We start from the raw sequence: 16,754 nt of genomic DNA on the forward strand, positions 1-16,754 counted from the left end.
CCATGTGGTTGCTGGAAATTGAACTCAGGACCTCTGCAAGAGCAGACAGTGCTCTCAACCTCTGATCAATCTCTCCAACCCATCTCTCCCCCTTTTTAAGGTTAGGTAGGTGCTACTCAATCTTTCTGAGCTAACAGAATTTCTTCCTTCCTTCCTTTCTTTTTAATTTACCTATTTTGATTTTTTATTGGTGTTTTGCATATATGTATGTCTGTGTGAGGGTGTTGGATCCTGGAGTTACAGACAGTTGTGAGCTGCCATGAGAGTGCTTAGAATTGAACCTGTGTCCTCTGGAAGGGCAGTCAGTTTTTGTAACCACTGAGTCATTTCCAGCCCAGACTTTATACTTCTTATACTTACCCAGGGCACTGGAAACACACACACTACAGGCCTGGCATTGTCAGTGAACAAAGCAACATGGCTTTGCTCTAATTGGAAATACTAAACTCTCTGGAAGCTGAGCCCTTATCTCACCTCCCTGCCTCTTCTTTTCTAAGGATCTCTCTCACAGAGCCTAATGCCACGTAATATGTGCGTTGAAAGTGGAGTGAAACTAGGTTGGCTGTACACACCTGTGTACTCATGTCTCACAGTGTGTCCAACGATCCCACAGAAGACGATCCCACTGGCAACGCCGATGGAGACAGTACTGACGCCACAAGGACAGTTGTGGAAGAGAGAACAATAATGAGCATTTACAAAGAAGACGGTGAGCATAGAAAAGGTGGTAAGGGAGGAAATGGCTTAGGAAGGGGAGGAGAGGCAGTTTCAAACACACAACTCTTTTTTTACACTCAGTTTAGGACAATTATACATAGCTGAGAGGTGTGAAGGAAATGATGTTTGAGGCACCCAAGCAAGTTACTCACTCTTTTCCTTCCTTCTGGCTTCCTGTGCCCCCAACCTCTCTGTCCCTAGATGGCCCAGGAATGCTAGCTGGGATCAGGGTCGACACTCACCGGATCTTGTGGACTTGAGAACAGAAGTCAAATATGTCCACGGCACTTTCCAAGGCATGGGTGATTTCGTCAGGCGCCTTTTCCCCAGGGAAACCAAAGACACAGAGGAAGGAGCACCCCTGTAAGTGAGAGTCAGCAAGCAGCTCTAGTGGCCCCCAGCTGATGGCCTAACCAAGACATGTCACAGCAGTCTTCCCTTTCTGTTTCTGCTACATCTGTCCTATGCCTGGCAAACCAGGTAACTCCTAGGGCGTCATCAGTAGTGAAGCTCCCTTTGTGAAGGACCGACTTTAGCTCTAGAGATGGCTCCTGCTGAGCTACTTGTGTGTACTCACGTCTGCTCTTTCCTGTGGACAAGGCCTTGGGCTTTGAAGCAGGACGTTTAAGTCTAAAGGCACAGCAGGGTGCTGGAAAAGGCACCAGCTTGGGAATAGAACCTGTCAAGATGACTTAGAACATGCCCATCTTTAGTCCAGCACTAGGAGGCAGAGACAGGCAGGTCTCTTGTGAGTTCTAGAAAAGACTGACCTACATAGAAAGTTCTGGGACAGCCTGGAACACAGTGAGACTCTGTCTTTAAAAAAGCTCCCAGGTGTGTGTGTGTGTATGTGTGTGTGTGTGTGTGTGTGTGTGTGCACATGCTTGAGTATGTGTGTTTGTCTGGAGAGATGGCTCAGCCATTTGCAGAGGACCTGGGTTCAGTTCTCAGCACCCACATAGTACTTCTTACTCATCTATGACTCCAGTTCCAAAGTCTGTGATGCTCTCTCTTTTAACCTCTCTGGGCACCATGAATCTTTGTGATGTACAGACACTTATGCAAGAAAAATACCCATACACATAAAGTAAAAAATAACTTTAAACAGATGGCTCAGTGAGTAAAGGCAGACAGACATGGTGAAAGAAAAGAAGTAATTTCTGGAAATTATTTTCTGACTGCCACATACAGACCTTGGCACACATGTGCTCATATGCATATGCTCCTAGAAAATAAAATGATTCAAATTCTTTTAAAAAGATTATCAAGGTATCATGGCACTCAGGAGACAGAGGCAGGCAGATCTCTGAGTTCAAGGCCAGTCTGGCCTACATAGTGAGTTCTAGAACTGTCAGAGTTGCATTGTTGGACCCTGTCTCAAAACAACAATAAAGACTGGTACCCTAGGTTAAATGTCCCATCATCTGTTCCCTCTACCTCGCCAATCAATGTCCTTGGCCTTAAGTGCTAGCCTCACACTACCAGTAAGATTCCCATTCTGCAGTTCGTACTTACCTTATCAAACATGAAGACCTTATTGATCTGGCCTCGGAAGACCTTCAAGACAGAAGTGATGTGCACACAGGCAGCTTGGATGGCTGAACTTATGACTTCCACTTTGTCTTGCTCTTTAAACATTAAGTTTATAAACACTATTGTCACGGGACGAAGCTCAGATAAATAGCCTCGAAGCTGTTTGTCGTCAATCTGCAAGGCAGAGGGCAGCTTTCTGCAGTGTGTGTCCTAGGCAGGAGAGCCTTTCAACACCACTCTAGCCCACACCCCAAGTCACTGCCGGGAAGAAAGCCTTTTGAGACACTGAGGCAACTGAAGCTATCACACTGTGAGATACAATCCACAGCCAGCCCATGGGAAAATGAGAACCAGATCCCATTATCCAAATCTTTTCCATTTATCCCCAGCAAACACACACACACACACACACACACACACACACACACACACACACACACACACACCACTCATCAATAAAGATTTACACAGTTGCTAATTTGGCCAGCAACCGCTCCATTACCAAACAACCAAATCCCTCATGCCAACATGTGACTTCACCGTAAGAACCACTATTACCTTTTGATCTCTTATTTTTCCAGTTAGGTAGAACAATATTATTCTATGTCACTTAACCTTGTACTTTCTTATTCTGGTGCCTTCTGGAATATTTTTAGACTCTATCCCACTATTTTCAGATAAAAATGTAAAACCCAGCGTCAGTGGTTCCATTTTACAGACTAGAAAGCAGAGGCATGGAGAAGTAACACAATTTTTCCAATTCCCTACACTTGGGAGTTGAGGGCATCTGTTCTTTTAAAGGACTATTAAAAATAGGCCCCTAATTCCAGCAGTTTAAAAGAATCACAAGCCTGGGGCTGGAGAGATGGCTCAGAGGTTAAGAGCACTGACTGCTCTTCCAGAGGTCCTGAGTTCAATTCCCAGCAACCACATGGTGGCTCACAACCATCTGTAATGAGATCTGGTGCCCCTCTCCTGGCTTGCAGACATACATAGAGGCAGGATGTTGTGTTCATAATAATAATAAAAAAGAATCACAAGCTGATCAAATGCCTTCCTCTAACTGAAGACAGCTCAAAGCTTCTACAAGGGTGATTAACAGATTGACTAGAACTTCATGGCTATAGAGAGTTGGACTGCTACAGATCCAGATATTGTGTTATCTTTAGACCCCTTAATAACCATCCATTGCCTATCTCTTGAGTCTGGCCTAACATCTTTTTGCTTATCAAGTGAAACCGTTGGAATGTGTTAATTTAACAGATCCCATAGTTCCTAGGCAACCCCAATACTAAGAATAATATTAGAAAACATGGGACCTATGGCACTTTGCTATCATCCACCTGCCTGATATTCCCACCAATATACTTGAAAAATATCTTGATTTATTATTGTCTTTTGTGTAATGCCCATGGAAGACTTTCCATGTTGGAACATATTATTTGGGACAACCTGAATCTCTGTCCCAGGGCCATTATAACTTCTCTTTGAGGTAAGACTTATGTGTTGAGCCAACAAAACTATATATATATATATATATATATATATATATATATATACATATATATATATTTAATTTAGGAACATTTTTTTTACCAGATTCTGTGCTTTGTTTACAATTTTGTCCTCCTTGCTGTTGAAGAGATTCCTGCCACCTCAAAATTGAACACAATGAATTATGAAAATACCTGCTTCAGAATGATTTCCATCACATACTTTTGTAGGGACAATTCAAGTTCAGGGTCAGACTCCAGCATGCAGGCAAGCCTTAGGAAGTCTAAGAGGGCAGAAGGAAAGGGCAAGGTCAGCAATGCTAGAGATAGGAGCCTTCTTGTTCCCATGTCTGGAGCTTTGCTCCTCATGGTTTCTTAAGGAGACCCAGGGACATCGATGATCAAAAAGGACCAAGGTAAGCTGGGTGGTGGTGGCGCATCCCTTTAATCCCAGCACTGGGGAGGCAGAGGGAGACAGATCTCTGAGTTCTAGGCCCCCTGGTCTACAGAGTGAGTCCCAAGCCAGGACAACTAGGTCTACACAGAGAAACCTTGTCTTGAAAGATCCTCATCAAACACATACACACTAAGGGTCAAGGGAAATTCACAAAAGGGTTCTTACAGGTTGTGGACTTCTCTAAATTCAGGTGAGTGTGATGCAGTATCAGGACCAAATTAAAATGCTTTGTAACTTAGATTCTTATTTGTGGATTTGATCTTGAATTTTGTACTGTAGGTTTCTTGGGTGCCTAACTGTATTCTTATGGAAGTTTGATATGAATGGTTGGGGAAGAATTGAATAGAGAAGACAAGAAAGTCAAACACAGCACTCTGACTTCCTCAACACTTAAGGAAAGAGAAGGAAACCAGCTAAAGACTCTGAAGATGGGTAGTTTGGGGGATAAAAGCAAAACTACCAAAATAATGTTAGAACCCCAGGAAAATAGAGAACATAATATCCATGGAATGATTAATCCAAGTCAAGTGTGGCATTTGTGCTACAAGCCCTAGAACTAAAGAAACAGAGACAGGAAGATTGCTAGGGCCTTACCTAGAAAGTTCAATGTCAACTTGGGCAACATAACAAGAACCCACCTCAAAAACAAAACAAACCTGAACTAAATAACAGCAATAACAAAAGCCACACTGGTGTGGCAGCATGCTACTTCCTTTCTCCATAACGAAATTCTAAGTACATAGTCACCTTCCCACCCTGGCTACCAATTCCCATTTACTATCTTTCAAACACCAGTGAGATAAAATATAAAGCATCATTGACTCCTACTTGCCCTCAAACTTCTTGTAAGTTTCTATATATCTGTATTTACATGTTTATTGGTCCCTTCACTCACACATTCACTAGTAGGTGTGTCTTGCACATACCTTGGAAAATGTGTTGGTAATTTAGGGTTGAGGCAAGAGGATCAGCAGTTCAAGGTCATTCTTTGATACATAGAGGGATTGAGGCCAGATGGAGCCACTCGAGACTGTATCAGAAAACAAAACAATAACAAAACCCAGGAGTATTTGGTGTGGCATGTAGCTCGGTGATAAAGCACTTGCTTAGCATGCACAAAGCCCTAGTTTTGATCCTTTACATATAGGCATGGGGGAATTAATCCAAAGTCAACCACCTAGGCAAGGCTGGGGGCTGAGAGTATAGCTCAGGGGTAAGGTAGAACACAAGACCCAAAGCCCTGAGTTTAAGCCAAAGCACTGTTAAGAAACTAACTAAATTAAAACTTCCACATAACAATAATATCCAAAGCCAGTCACCTAGGGTCAACCACCTAGAGTGAAGCTGAGGAAAAGATCACCAGACTCTAGTTCATGGTTGTAACTAGTGGATTTGACACATTCTCAGACATGGGGAAGAAGGAAGAAACTGGATGTCGGGAAAACAAGATAAGTTTAGTGTAAGATGCTGAGGCAGGAGGATAAGGAGTTCAAGGCCAGTTTAAGGTACTTAATGAGACCCTGCCTTCCCCCAAAATAAATTTAGAAATTAAAATTAAATTTAAAACGAAAGCTAGAAGAGTAGGTAAACACCCCTCCAAAGATATATGCAATATACCTTTATTGGGAAATGAAAAGAGGGAATGCAAGAACAGATAAGCACATGACACAAATAGATATATAGAAACTTAGGAGATGTTTGAGGGTAAATTGCAGTCAAAGATGCTTTCCATTTTATTTCATTGATGTTCTGAAGAAAATGGATGGGAATCAGTGCCAGGAGAGGGAGATGGCTAGGAACTCAGAATTGCTATTCTGGAGAATGGGAAGTATATAGTCTTCATGTCAAGGTCAAGGGCCAGAGCTGTGTAAAGAAGTACATCTGCGCCTGGTGGTGGTGGCGCACGCCTTTGAGTCCAGCACTTGGGAGGCAGAGGCAGGTGAATCTCTGTGAGTTTGAGGCCAGCCTGGTCTACAAAGTGAGTTCCAGGACAGCCAGGGCTGTTACACAGAGAAACCCTGTTGTGTATCCACTTGTCACAGAGCCGCTGACGTTGGTCCCTACTGACCACTCCAGAGGCAAAAGGTCCACGCATGGAGGCTACTTACTTTTGTGTTCACCAGAAGGATAATAATCCATGAAGGCCATACACTTGGTGAAAAACTCATCAAAGTTAAAAGTAGGGGGTGGTTTTAAGAAGCTAACCTGGATAAAACAAACAGTAAAATTCCAGTTATTCTGAGGGCTGTATGACTTTGGGGATATCATCTTGCAGTAGAACAGTATGCTCTTGAGTGTCTAGGACATGACACACAGTGACTGGCACACTTGGGGATGTTCAGTTTTTATTTTCTTTGAGACAGAGTCTCACTCTGTGGCTCAGAATGAATGATGTACCATAGCTGGCCCCTTGGACTTCTGGCCATCCTTACATCTTGGTCTCTCGTATGTTAGAACTACAGGTATGACCCACAAAGCCCATTCAGCTGTTATTATTATTACTAATAGTAGCTGTGACAATGTTTTTCAGAATAGTGGATTGTTTGAGACAAGATCTTACTATGTAGTCCTGGATGACCTAGTTGGCCTGGAGCCCACAAAGATCCACTTATCTCAGCTTGCTGAGTGCTAGGGTTAAAGGCAAGTGCAATCTTGTCATGCCTAGTAAGGCCACGTTGCCAGGCCCAGTACAGGGGATTGAACCCAGGGCCTTACAGTCCTCCACTATGCTACATCCACACCCTGTTTACTTGTGTGTTTGTTGTTTGAGATAAGCTCTTGCTAACTAGCTCAAGCTAGTCTCTGATTTGGAAGGCTAGGTTCTCCAGAGCTAGGACTATAGGATGTGTCTGAGCATCAGGTTACAAAGCATAATTTTGAATTGAGGCAGGCTGCAGTTGCCAGTAGTGCATGCCTGTAATCCTAGCTACTTGGAACGATGAGGCAGGAAGATCAAAAACGTAAAGATTTCCAGTGCTACAAAAGACAGTCAAGGACAACCTTGGCTACTTTGAGACTCTGCCTCAAAAAGAAAATACTAAAATGCTGGGGCTGTAGCTCAGCGAGATAGGGTACTTGCCTAGCATGTGTGTGGTTCTATTCATCAGTACTATCCAACAAGATTCTGTTGAAATTTTAAAGGCTCATGGGCATAGCTCACACGGAACATATGCTTAGCTCCTAAGTCCTAGGTTCAATTTTTAGCTTAAAAAGAACAGAAGAAGTTTAAATTTCTTTTCAATAACTTTTTAAGACCTCAAGGTCAGTAGATACACACACAAAGGGCCACCCCTTTATAGTTTTCTACCCTGAGGATCTTTCTTCTTCTCTAACTCTTTCTGAGCATTTATTTTCTGTTTTGTTTTTCGAGGCAGGGTTTCTCTGTGTAGCCCTGGCTGTACTGGAACTAGCTCTGTGGACTAGGCTGGCCTCAAACTCACAGAGATCTGCCTGCCTCTGCCTCCCAAGCATTGGGATTAAAGGCTTGAGCCACCACCACCCGGCTCTTTCTGAACATTTTAATTCAAATAAAACCTGAGAAAAACACATGTCCTTTTTTCTCCTCTCTTTTCCCTTTCCTACCATCTCTCCTTCCCCCTCTTCTTTCTCTCTCTTCTTTTCTTTCTACAGTATGATACAAAGTTGGAGGTTATTATCCATTGAAGTCTGGTTATTAGGTAGAGACAGCCTCTTAGAGAAATGACAGTATACACCCAAAACAGGAGTGCAGCCTTCCCAGGAGAGATCCTCACCCCATTTCTTTGTTAGAAGTGTTTAAAAACAAAGAGTGTTAATTCCCCACCCCAAAGTTCTCAGGAAAACCATGAATTCTGTAGTATGATACAATAGGACTGGCATGTCCTCTAGTCTCTGGTATTCCTGCCTCCCAAGATGCAGTAACTTAGTCCAACAAACATGAAGGCACCAGGCAAAACCAGATGGGGTATACCTGGCAAATGGCTGACAGCCCACCAGGGTTAGGAGGTTGTTGGGTAGAGAAAATAAGCACTACCATTCAGGGGGTACACATACAATCTCAGCAGCCTGGATGGGATGTGGAGACAGAAGATCAGTTGTTTAAGGCTATCTTTAGCTATATAATGACTTTGAGGTTAGAGTGGGCTATGTGAGACCCTGTCTCAAATGAGGGCCAGACCTTACAACTCCGGGCTGGCCTTAGACCATCCCATAGTGCATTTACTCTCAGTGGGGGTGGGGAGCATTTCCTTCTTTAGTTCACCAGCCCTGGCTCCTCCCACAGGACTTGTCCTTAAGCTAACCCAGACTCTGGAGTCAGCCTGCTGGCACACACTGGCAGCCGCCACACTCTCACCTTAACTGCTCTCTGATCCGGAATCCTCTCGATTTCAATCATGCTCCGGTCACAGAGCTGCCAGCAGTTTGGTGACAGAATAACATCATTCATATGGGCCATGTTCTGTGCAAGGCGCACATCATCTACGGCCTGGCCAGTCACCAGAAAGTAGTTGCGAGTTTCATCCCCAAAGACCAGCATGGTGATGTGGCCGGCAGCCAGTCCTGAAGAAGGAAAGCAATGGGTTTGCACAAGTTCTGGGTTACTTCCCAGAAGCACTGGGCCTTGGAAAAATCAGAATCTTGATGTGACACGACCTCTAAGCAAAGTCTTATGGCACTGCTGAATTTATGTAATGACAAACTACCTACCCTCTATTGTACTTAATGTTTGCTATAGAAGTTTGACAAGCAGCAAGAGATACCAATAATATTAATTCCTCTATTGAGTGCTTGTTACAACATGCAAACCTTATGTGGCTCAGGCTGTCTGTAAACGGTATACAAGCCGAGGATAATCTCCTTACTATCAATACAAGATCTCATGTAGTCCAGGACGGCCTCAAACTTGCTAAATTAATTGTCAAGGATAACTTTGAACTTATCTTCCTGCTTCCACCACCCAAATGATAGAATTAAAGTCATGCACCATCACACCTGGTTTGTGAAGCATCAGGAATTGAACTCAGAACGTTGCACATTGTACTCTTGCAACTGAGCTACACCACTGGTTATCTTTTTTTTTTTTTTTTTTTTTTTTTTTTTTGGTTTTTCGAGACAGGGTTTCTCTGTGGCTTTGGAGGCTGTCCTGGAACTCACTTTGTAGATCAGGCTGGCCTCGAACTCACAGAGATCCGCCTGCCTCTGCCTCCCGAGTGCTGGGATTAAAGGCATGCGCCACCAACGCCCGGCTCACCACTGGTTATCTTAACACTTCTCATCCTCTTGCCTCATCTGAGTACTAAGATTATGTGTTTCTTGGGATTCAGGGTATCTTGAAGGCTAAGCAAACTGTGTTATATCTCCAATCCCAAAAGTATTTATGTCTTGAGACAAGGTTCCCTCTATAGCCTAGGCTGGTCTCAAACTCACAATAGTTTCCTGTCTTGAGTGATAAAACTATAGACATGTAACATCACATCTAGTCTACTTTCCTTTTGTAATATACTACTATATAGACATCATGATCATCTCAAATTCTCTTAAATGGTTGGTGAGTAAGCACAAGTTTGTATTCTGGTCAGCCTGATTCCAACTTCAAAGCACAATGGTAGGATCAAGCCAGCCTGTTCTAGGAGGAACCGGATCCCAACTGCTATAGCATCCGATCTTTCCCCAATGCTTGCTTACCTTTTGTTTGCTTATTTTTGAGGTTGTCTTGTTATGTGACCTGGGCTGGCCTCAGACTCCCAGCTATCCTCCTGCCTCAGCCTCCCGAGAGTTGGGATTACAAGCATACACCCTGGCTCCATACCTATTTTGACTCGGATATCCAGGCCTTCTTCAACCTCCTTGGCCTCAAACAAGCCATGGATCTCCAGACTGCACTTTACCACCACCGTGATGATGTTTTTCAGTTGCTTCCGTTCCACTTTCCACAGGGCCAGCAGTGCGTCACCTGTAAGAGAGGCTCTGGGAGCTTTAGTCTTGCCCTGGGCATCAGTGTACTACTGTGCATGAACATTGCATAAGCTTGTGCTGCTGCAAATATTTCTCAACCCAGTCCCTGGCCACGACTCCCTGAGGTGCCTCCTTTGTAACAGGGCAGGCACCTCAGTTCTTCCTTCCTACCCTTCCCATCTCAGTCAGCTTCCATACCTGCAAATTTTAGGATGTCTCCTCCAAAAATCAGCACTTCTAAAAGAGAAAGAAAGAAAAGTTAAGTCACACTGATTCTTTAGTGAACATTGCTCATTAATGAAATAGAAGCAGGTTTGGGAGCATGGTTGCATATGCCTGCACTCTTGGCACTTAAGAGGCTGAGGCAGAAGAATCATTGTGCATTTGAGCTCAGATTGGGCTACATAGACCCTGTCTCTGAGGAAGATAGATAGACAGAAGAAACTAGAAAGAGGGTAGCAAGAATAGTAATTCAGAGAATATGTTTCTATCAAACATGTCTTATTACTTCCATGTAGGCCTGCCTCCTCAGCTACAGTACAGTGAGCACCACAATCAAACCATGTCTGTGCTCTAGAAAGCAAAAACAACAAAACAGGAAGCAGGAGGACAGAATTCCCCTCAAGCCCTAAGAATCATTGCCCTCCTCCCAGTGGATAAGAATACTCTTCTAGCTGGGCGTTGGTGGCCCATACCTTTAATCCCAGCACTTGGGAGGCAGAGATAGGTGGATCTCTGTGAGTTCGAGGACAGCCTGGTCTACCAAGTGAGTTCCAGGACGGGTGGGTCCAAAACAATACTGAGAAACCCTGTCTCGGAAAAAAAAAGCAAAAAACAAAACAAACAACAACAACAACAACAAAAGAATACTCTTCTATAGGACAGCCTTTAAGGGAGCATGGCCTGGTGGATGAATGACAAGACTCCCCAAGAAGAGGAGTAAGGAAATGGGCTCTATTGGTTGTCATAATGTAAGTAGATCTTTGTGTTTGCTGGTTTTGTTTTAGTGTTGGGGATGAACACAGAGCATGTCAGTCAAGTTAGGCCAGGGTTCGAGGGGTTCTCTCTCTCTCTCTCTCTCTCTCTCTCTCTCTCTCTCTCTCTCTCTCTCTCTCTCTCTTCTCTCTCTCTGTGTGTGTGTGTGTGTGTGTGTATTTATAAGTGCATGCAGGTATCTACAGAGGCCAGAAGAGACCATTGTGTCCCCTAGAACTGGAACTGGAGTTATGGGTGGTTGTGAGATGCCCAATGTGGGTGCTCGGTGCTGGTGCTGGGGATTGATCTTCTACAAGAGCAGCAAGAACTCCTAAGCTCTTCCTAACCCCCCTAATGCAGGCTCACCTAAATCTCACTGTGTGGCCTAGACTAGGTTAGAACACAACCATTTTCCAGACTCAGCCCCACAAGTGCTAGGATTAACAGATGTGAACCATTACCTGATCTGCTCTCCCGAGGGGTGGGTGGGTTTGTGTGTGTCTGTGTGTCTGTGTGTGGGGGTGTTTGCTGGTAATGGAACTTAGGGCCTCAAGCATGTGTTGCATGCTGGGAAAGTACTCTACTAGTATGTTTTTTGGAGTTTTGAGATAAGTTTCGTAACAGACTAGCTGGAAACCACTATTTTTTTCAGGTAGCTTCCCGTTTATGTTCCTTATACCCCTGTTTCCCAAGTCTTGGGGTTGTATGTTTTGTTTCTGTTTTTAGGGAACATTAGCCTGGTTAACAGCTCTGGCTACTTTTCCAGAGGACCAGGTTTGATTCCCAGCACCCACATGGCAACTCATAAGCATCTGTAACTCCAATTCTAGGGAATCTGACACCTTCTTCTGGCATCTGCAGGTGGCAGGCATGCATGTGGCACTCAGATACCCACGCAGACACAGTACCCATACACAAAATGAAACAATAATAAATACTTTTTAAAGAACATTGACCTAGATATAGTGATGTGTTCCTATAATCTCAGTATTGGGAAGCTGAGGCAAGAGGATTGATTGCCTTGAGTTCAAGATCATATCTATGGAAGTCCCAAGCCAGCCTTGGCTATAGACTCAGGTCTTTATCACAAAACATACTTTCTCTCATGTAGTCTTAGTGAGACTTGATCACATTCATTTAGTTGTAATATAGCATATTAAAAGTACTGATGACTGTACTGGTTTGTTTTTTCTTGTTGTGATAAACATCATGATCGAAACGACTCCGAGAGGAAAGAGTTTATTTTAGCTTGTATTTATAGTCATCATAAAGGAAAGTTAGGACAATAGTTCAATCAGGAATACGGAGGCAGGTATTGAAATAGAGACCACAGAGGAGTGTTGCTTATTGACCTGTTCTCATGGCTCATCCAGATTTTATATATATATATAACAACTCAGGACCACCTGCCCAGGGGTAGCAGCACCACAGTGGGCAGGTATCTCCCACGTCAATTACTAATCAAGAAAATGTCCCACAGACTTGCCAACAGGCCAACCTGAGGAAGGCATTTTCTCAATCAAAGTTTCTTCTTCCTAGGTGACTCTGGCTTGTGTCAAGTTGACAAGACAGAACAAAACAAAACACTGCTTACCAGAAGGATGGCATATTCATGAATATGAATATGAAGAACTCTAAGTCACTGTACTCTACTAGTCAAATACCGACAAAGCAATGGCTTGAAATGTTCTCTAGCAAAACCTGAGCACACTTACTCTCCACTATCGCACTTATGTAGTAGTTGAGGATCTCCACCAGCTGCTCGGCCCCTCGATCCATGTACATGGCCGTGCTGAACTTTTCAGTCATCGCAGTAAAACCTGTAAGAAACTGCAGCTGGCTTCCTTCGAGTCAAGCAGAGCCAGCAGAGGGCTCCACTAGCCCGAAGTGGGCTCGACAGTACTTCAAAGAACCTTTGTGTCTGGACAGGCATTAGCCATGCAGCACTTAATAGGTAGGGGTCAGGAGGAGTCATCTTTTCTTTCTAGGTATCCAGTGATGATGGCATGTTGTTGGAAATGAAAGGTTTTGCTCCATGGCTTACAGGCCACACTTTTTTGAAATTCTTCTGAAGAGACATGTTTAGTATGAGGATATAAACACAGTAGATCATCTCCTGAGTTTGTCAGGAATGTGTGTGGGACTTGGAGGACAAGACTGTGAAATTGGGGCAGGGACGCTGGAGTCAGAAGTCCCACATGGGGAACTTGAGTGTCTTAAAGACATACCTGTGAGTGAAAGCTGGAGGAAGGGAAGATGAGAGACACCTAGGGGCAGAGGTCATTTTCTTTCTAGTGTACACAGTGATACTAGCCACCTCAATCACAACCTGCATGTGACTTCTGATGTAAGCTTGCTGCTCAAGCGCTTTAAGCAAACATCCCTTTTTCACTTGCCTGAAATATCAACAAACATCAGAACTCCATCAAAACATTTCACTGACGGCCGCTCTGGAGAGAAATCTCCGTAGACAATGAGGTCTGGTAAGTGAGCTGCGATTTTGACGATGGCTCGGTCTTGTAATTGCTCCCTTCGAACACTCATGTTCAAGGATAACTGTCAGGATTTTCCAGCTCCAGGAAGCTGTCCCCAACTAAGTCTTCTAGAAACAAAAGTTGGGAAAGGAAGAACCCTAATGTGTGCTTTTGTTTCTTTACCTATTTTTCTCTAGTGGCTACTGTTCCACCCCTTGGATGGCTTACTTAAATGACAATGTCAGAATTGGTGACACACTGGTGTCACCAAACAGCTTCCAAATCATGACCCAGAGACTTAGTATCAGTTTTGAATGCTCTGTCTAGCTTAGGCACATGTCTAACTAGCTCTTTTAACTTCATTTGTTTCTCTTTATCTACCTTTTGCCTCAGGACTTATTCTTCTATATATCTTACTTTCACTGCTTCTCTATGTTTGCCTGTCTTTCTGTCTGTCTGTCTGTTTGGTGTCTGCCTGACTTTTTACCCTGGCATGTGCCCCTATCTCTATCCTTCTTCTCTAGTTCCATTTCCAGCCTTGATTTCTCCTCCTATTTATTCTCTCTGCCTGCCAGCCCTATGTATCTTTTCTCTGTCTAGTTATTGGCTGTTCACCTCTGTATTAACCAATCAGGTGCCTTAGGCAGGCAAGGTGAAACAATTGCAGCACATCTTTTCATAATTAAACAAATGCAACATAAACAAAAGTAACACACCTTTACACGGTTAAAGTAATAGCCTACGGCATAAACAAATGTAACACATCTTTGCCCAGTTAAAATAATAGTCTACAACAGTGTGGGGGACAGCAGCACTGTTCAATCTACCCAGATTCCATTTTCTCTTGTTTCCTTGTCCTTCATCCTCTTTTGGCCTGCTTTCTCTTCTCCTTTATAGAAATAAAACACAGATGTGAGTTCTTGTGGGTACATACTGACACGTGGGTTATTAGGTTATCTGTAAGCAAGAGATTAAGTAAATCAAGCTATCATGTTAAAGGAAGAGTCAGAGAGCTCGAAAGGGTGGGTGAGGGCGTGCAAGCAACAGTTGGAAGGCTGAAAGGGTTTAAGTTGTAAGTGGGAGGGTATGTTGACATTTCCTTTTACTGCCAGTTGGCTCTCAGAAATTAGTATTGACTAAGACCTTCCTTTAGGTGGGGACATCAAATGTTCAAACTCAAGTGAGGTTAAAAAAGAATCTCTAGCAGTGTCCCCATCTCCAGCAGGTATTCCTTGGGAACCTGCCTGCCACACAGGGAGGGGAAGCAGGTAGGCTAACTGTGAATCTTCACCTCTCCCTCCTCTCCTCCAAATCTAATACCCCAGTCTCACCCCTGCCCCATGTAGCAGACCATCTGCTTTGGTGTCCCCCCACCCTGCCCCCATCTCCAGTGGGTCACATAGATTTTTTTTCTCTAACCTTCCTTCTCCCAACTCCTTCCTGTATCCCAGGGCCTGTCTCCAGCAGGATTGATTCCCCTAAGGAATGTTCAGGTGAAGCCTGCCAGAGAAGCAGGCAGGCCAATGTGACAGGTAGGCAAGTTTCAGACCTTCATACTCCCCAATTTTCTCTAAATCCAGTTGTACCCCCTCCCATCCCCAGCTCTGCAGCAGATATCTGCTGTGGCCTCTGCTCAGTCTCTGCCCCCATTTCCAGGGACTAAGCAGACCCTGGTAGAACACCCTGTTTTCCTCCCTCCAATGGACCCCTTCAGCCCTCTAGCCCATCCCCACTCTTAAGTAACAGCTCCTAATACCCAGAAACACATTGTACCAGGGACCCCCCCAGTGGCTACACCTATCAGGACCCCAAAAGAATTTTCTACCAGTTAACACACATCTATCACCACACTCTCCTAAGAACCAGGAAGGGAAACAGAAGTCAAGGGACAAAACACCTACCCAATAAAGACCAGACCAGATATCAGCACTAGAATTACAATCTTCCCAATCCCAGATGCCTAGACACCAGCACAAGAACACAATAGCCAGGACAATATGTCTCCATTAGAGCTGAGCAGCTCCTATGTAGCAGAGGCCCTGAATATTCCAACATAGCAGAAAGCATAAGAATGTCTTTGTGAATATGATAGAGGTCCTTAAAGAGGAAATGAATAAATCCACTAAAGAAATCTGTGAAAAAGACAAACAGTAGAAGGAAATAAATAAAACAGTTTAAGATCTGAAAGAGGAAACAATCAACAAAGAAAACCTAAACTGAGAGAAATCTGGGAATGAAAACTTAACAGACACCTCAGACACAAGCCTCACTAACAGAAGACAATAGATTGAGAAGAGACTCTGAGGGAAAAATAAAAGAAATGAGTATTTCATTCAAAGAAAATGTTAAATCTAAAAAACTTTAGGCACAAAATATCCAGGGAACCAGGGACACTTTGAAAAGACCAAACCTTTGAATAGTTGGAATAGAAAAAGAAGAAACCCAGGCCAAAGGCACAAAAATATTTTCAACAAACTCATAGAAGATATTTCCCTAACCTAAAGAAGAAGATGCCTATCAAGGTATACAGAACAAGAATACAGAACACCAAACAAACTGAACCAGAAAAGAAATTCTACTGGGAATATAATAATCAAAATACTACATGAACAGAACAAAAAGTGAATATTAAAAGTTGCAAGGGAAAAAGACCAAGTAACATGTTGTAGGAATTTAGGAGAATCACTGTATTGGGGTAGACATTAGAATGAACAGCTGTTTTTTTAGAAGTACTTTGATCTTGAAGAACCATTGTGGTGGTAAAAGGTAAAGCATCCTTGTGGGTAACAGTGATTATTTTCTGTGATTTGTAGAGTTGCATTACTGAAGGGGCATTGCAGCCATGGACACAAGACGCCTCTGGCACACCTGAGGCACTTGTATTATTGTGTATTGCAAATGATACATAATAAAGGACTATGGTCATGAGGGCATGTAATGCTACTTTATTTAGTAAGACATGTAAATTAGATTAGGGACCTTGGTATGTGGAAATTCTTTGTGTAACAATCAATAAATACACCTTTGTATGGTTGTCAGGGTTCAGTCCATCAGAAACGCTTGACCTTCCTGCTGCTGCCTTGGCCTTAAAATTTCGTCTTGGAGTGACCTCTTTCTTCAACTGACCTGCACTACACAGCGCACCCCGACATTGACATATAAACATTAGAA

The 16,754-nt window shown here is 43.5% G+C and overlaps 1 protein-coding gene across 1 annotated transcript in view; it reads right to left on the minus strand.

Annotated features, from left to right (window-relative positions):
• The window catches only part of Adcy10 (adenylate cyclase 10), a 76,252-nt gene that overhangs the window by 46,843 nt on the left and 12,655 nt on the right, over positions 1-16,754 (minus strand). The window contains exons 3-12 of the mRNA XM_040738628.1: positions 13,506-13,711; positions 12,825-12,929; positions 10,333-10,371; positions 9,989-10,132; positions 8,534-8,739; positions 6,309-6,405; positions 3,939-4,027; positions 2,233-2,424; positions 960-1,078; positions 573-649 (exon numbers count right to left, since the gene is read on the minus strand). Of these exons, the coding sequence (XP_040594562.1) occupies positions 573-649; positions 960-1,078; positions 2,233-2,424; positions 3,939-4,027; positions 6,309-6,405; positions 8,534-8,739; positions 9,989-10,132; positions 10,333-10,371; positions 12,825-12,929; positions 13,506-13,653 (1,216 nt within the window). The 5' untranslated portion in view covers positions 13,654-13,711. The remainder of the gene's footprint in view (positions 1-572; positions 650-959; positions 1,079-2,232; positions 2,425-3,938; positions 4,028-6,308; positions 6,406-8,533; positions 8,740-9,988; positions 10,133-10,332; positions 10,372-12,824; positions 12,930-13,505; positions 13,712-16,754) is intronic.

This window comes from Mesocricetus auratus, unplaced genomic scaffold, assembly GCF_017639785.1.
Source record: "Mesocricetus auratus isolate SY011 unplaced genomic scaffold, BCM_Maur_2.0 Super-Scaffold_100676, whole genome shotgun sequence".
Lineage (NCBI taxonomy): Eukaryota > Metazoa > Chordata > Mammalia > Rodentia > Cricetidae > Mesocricetus > Mesocricetus auratus.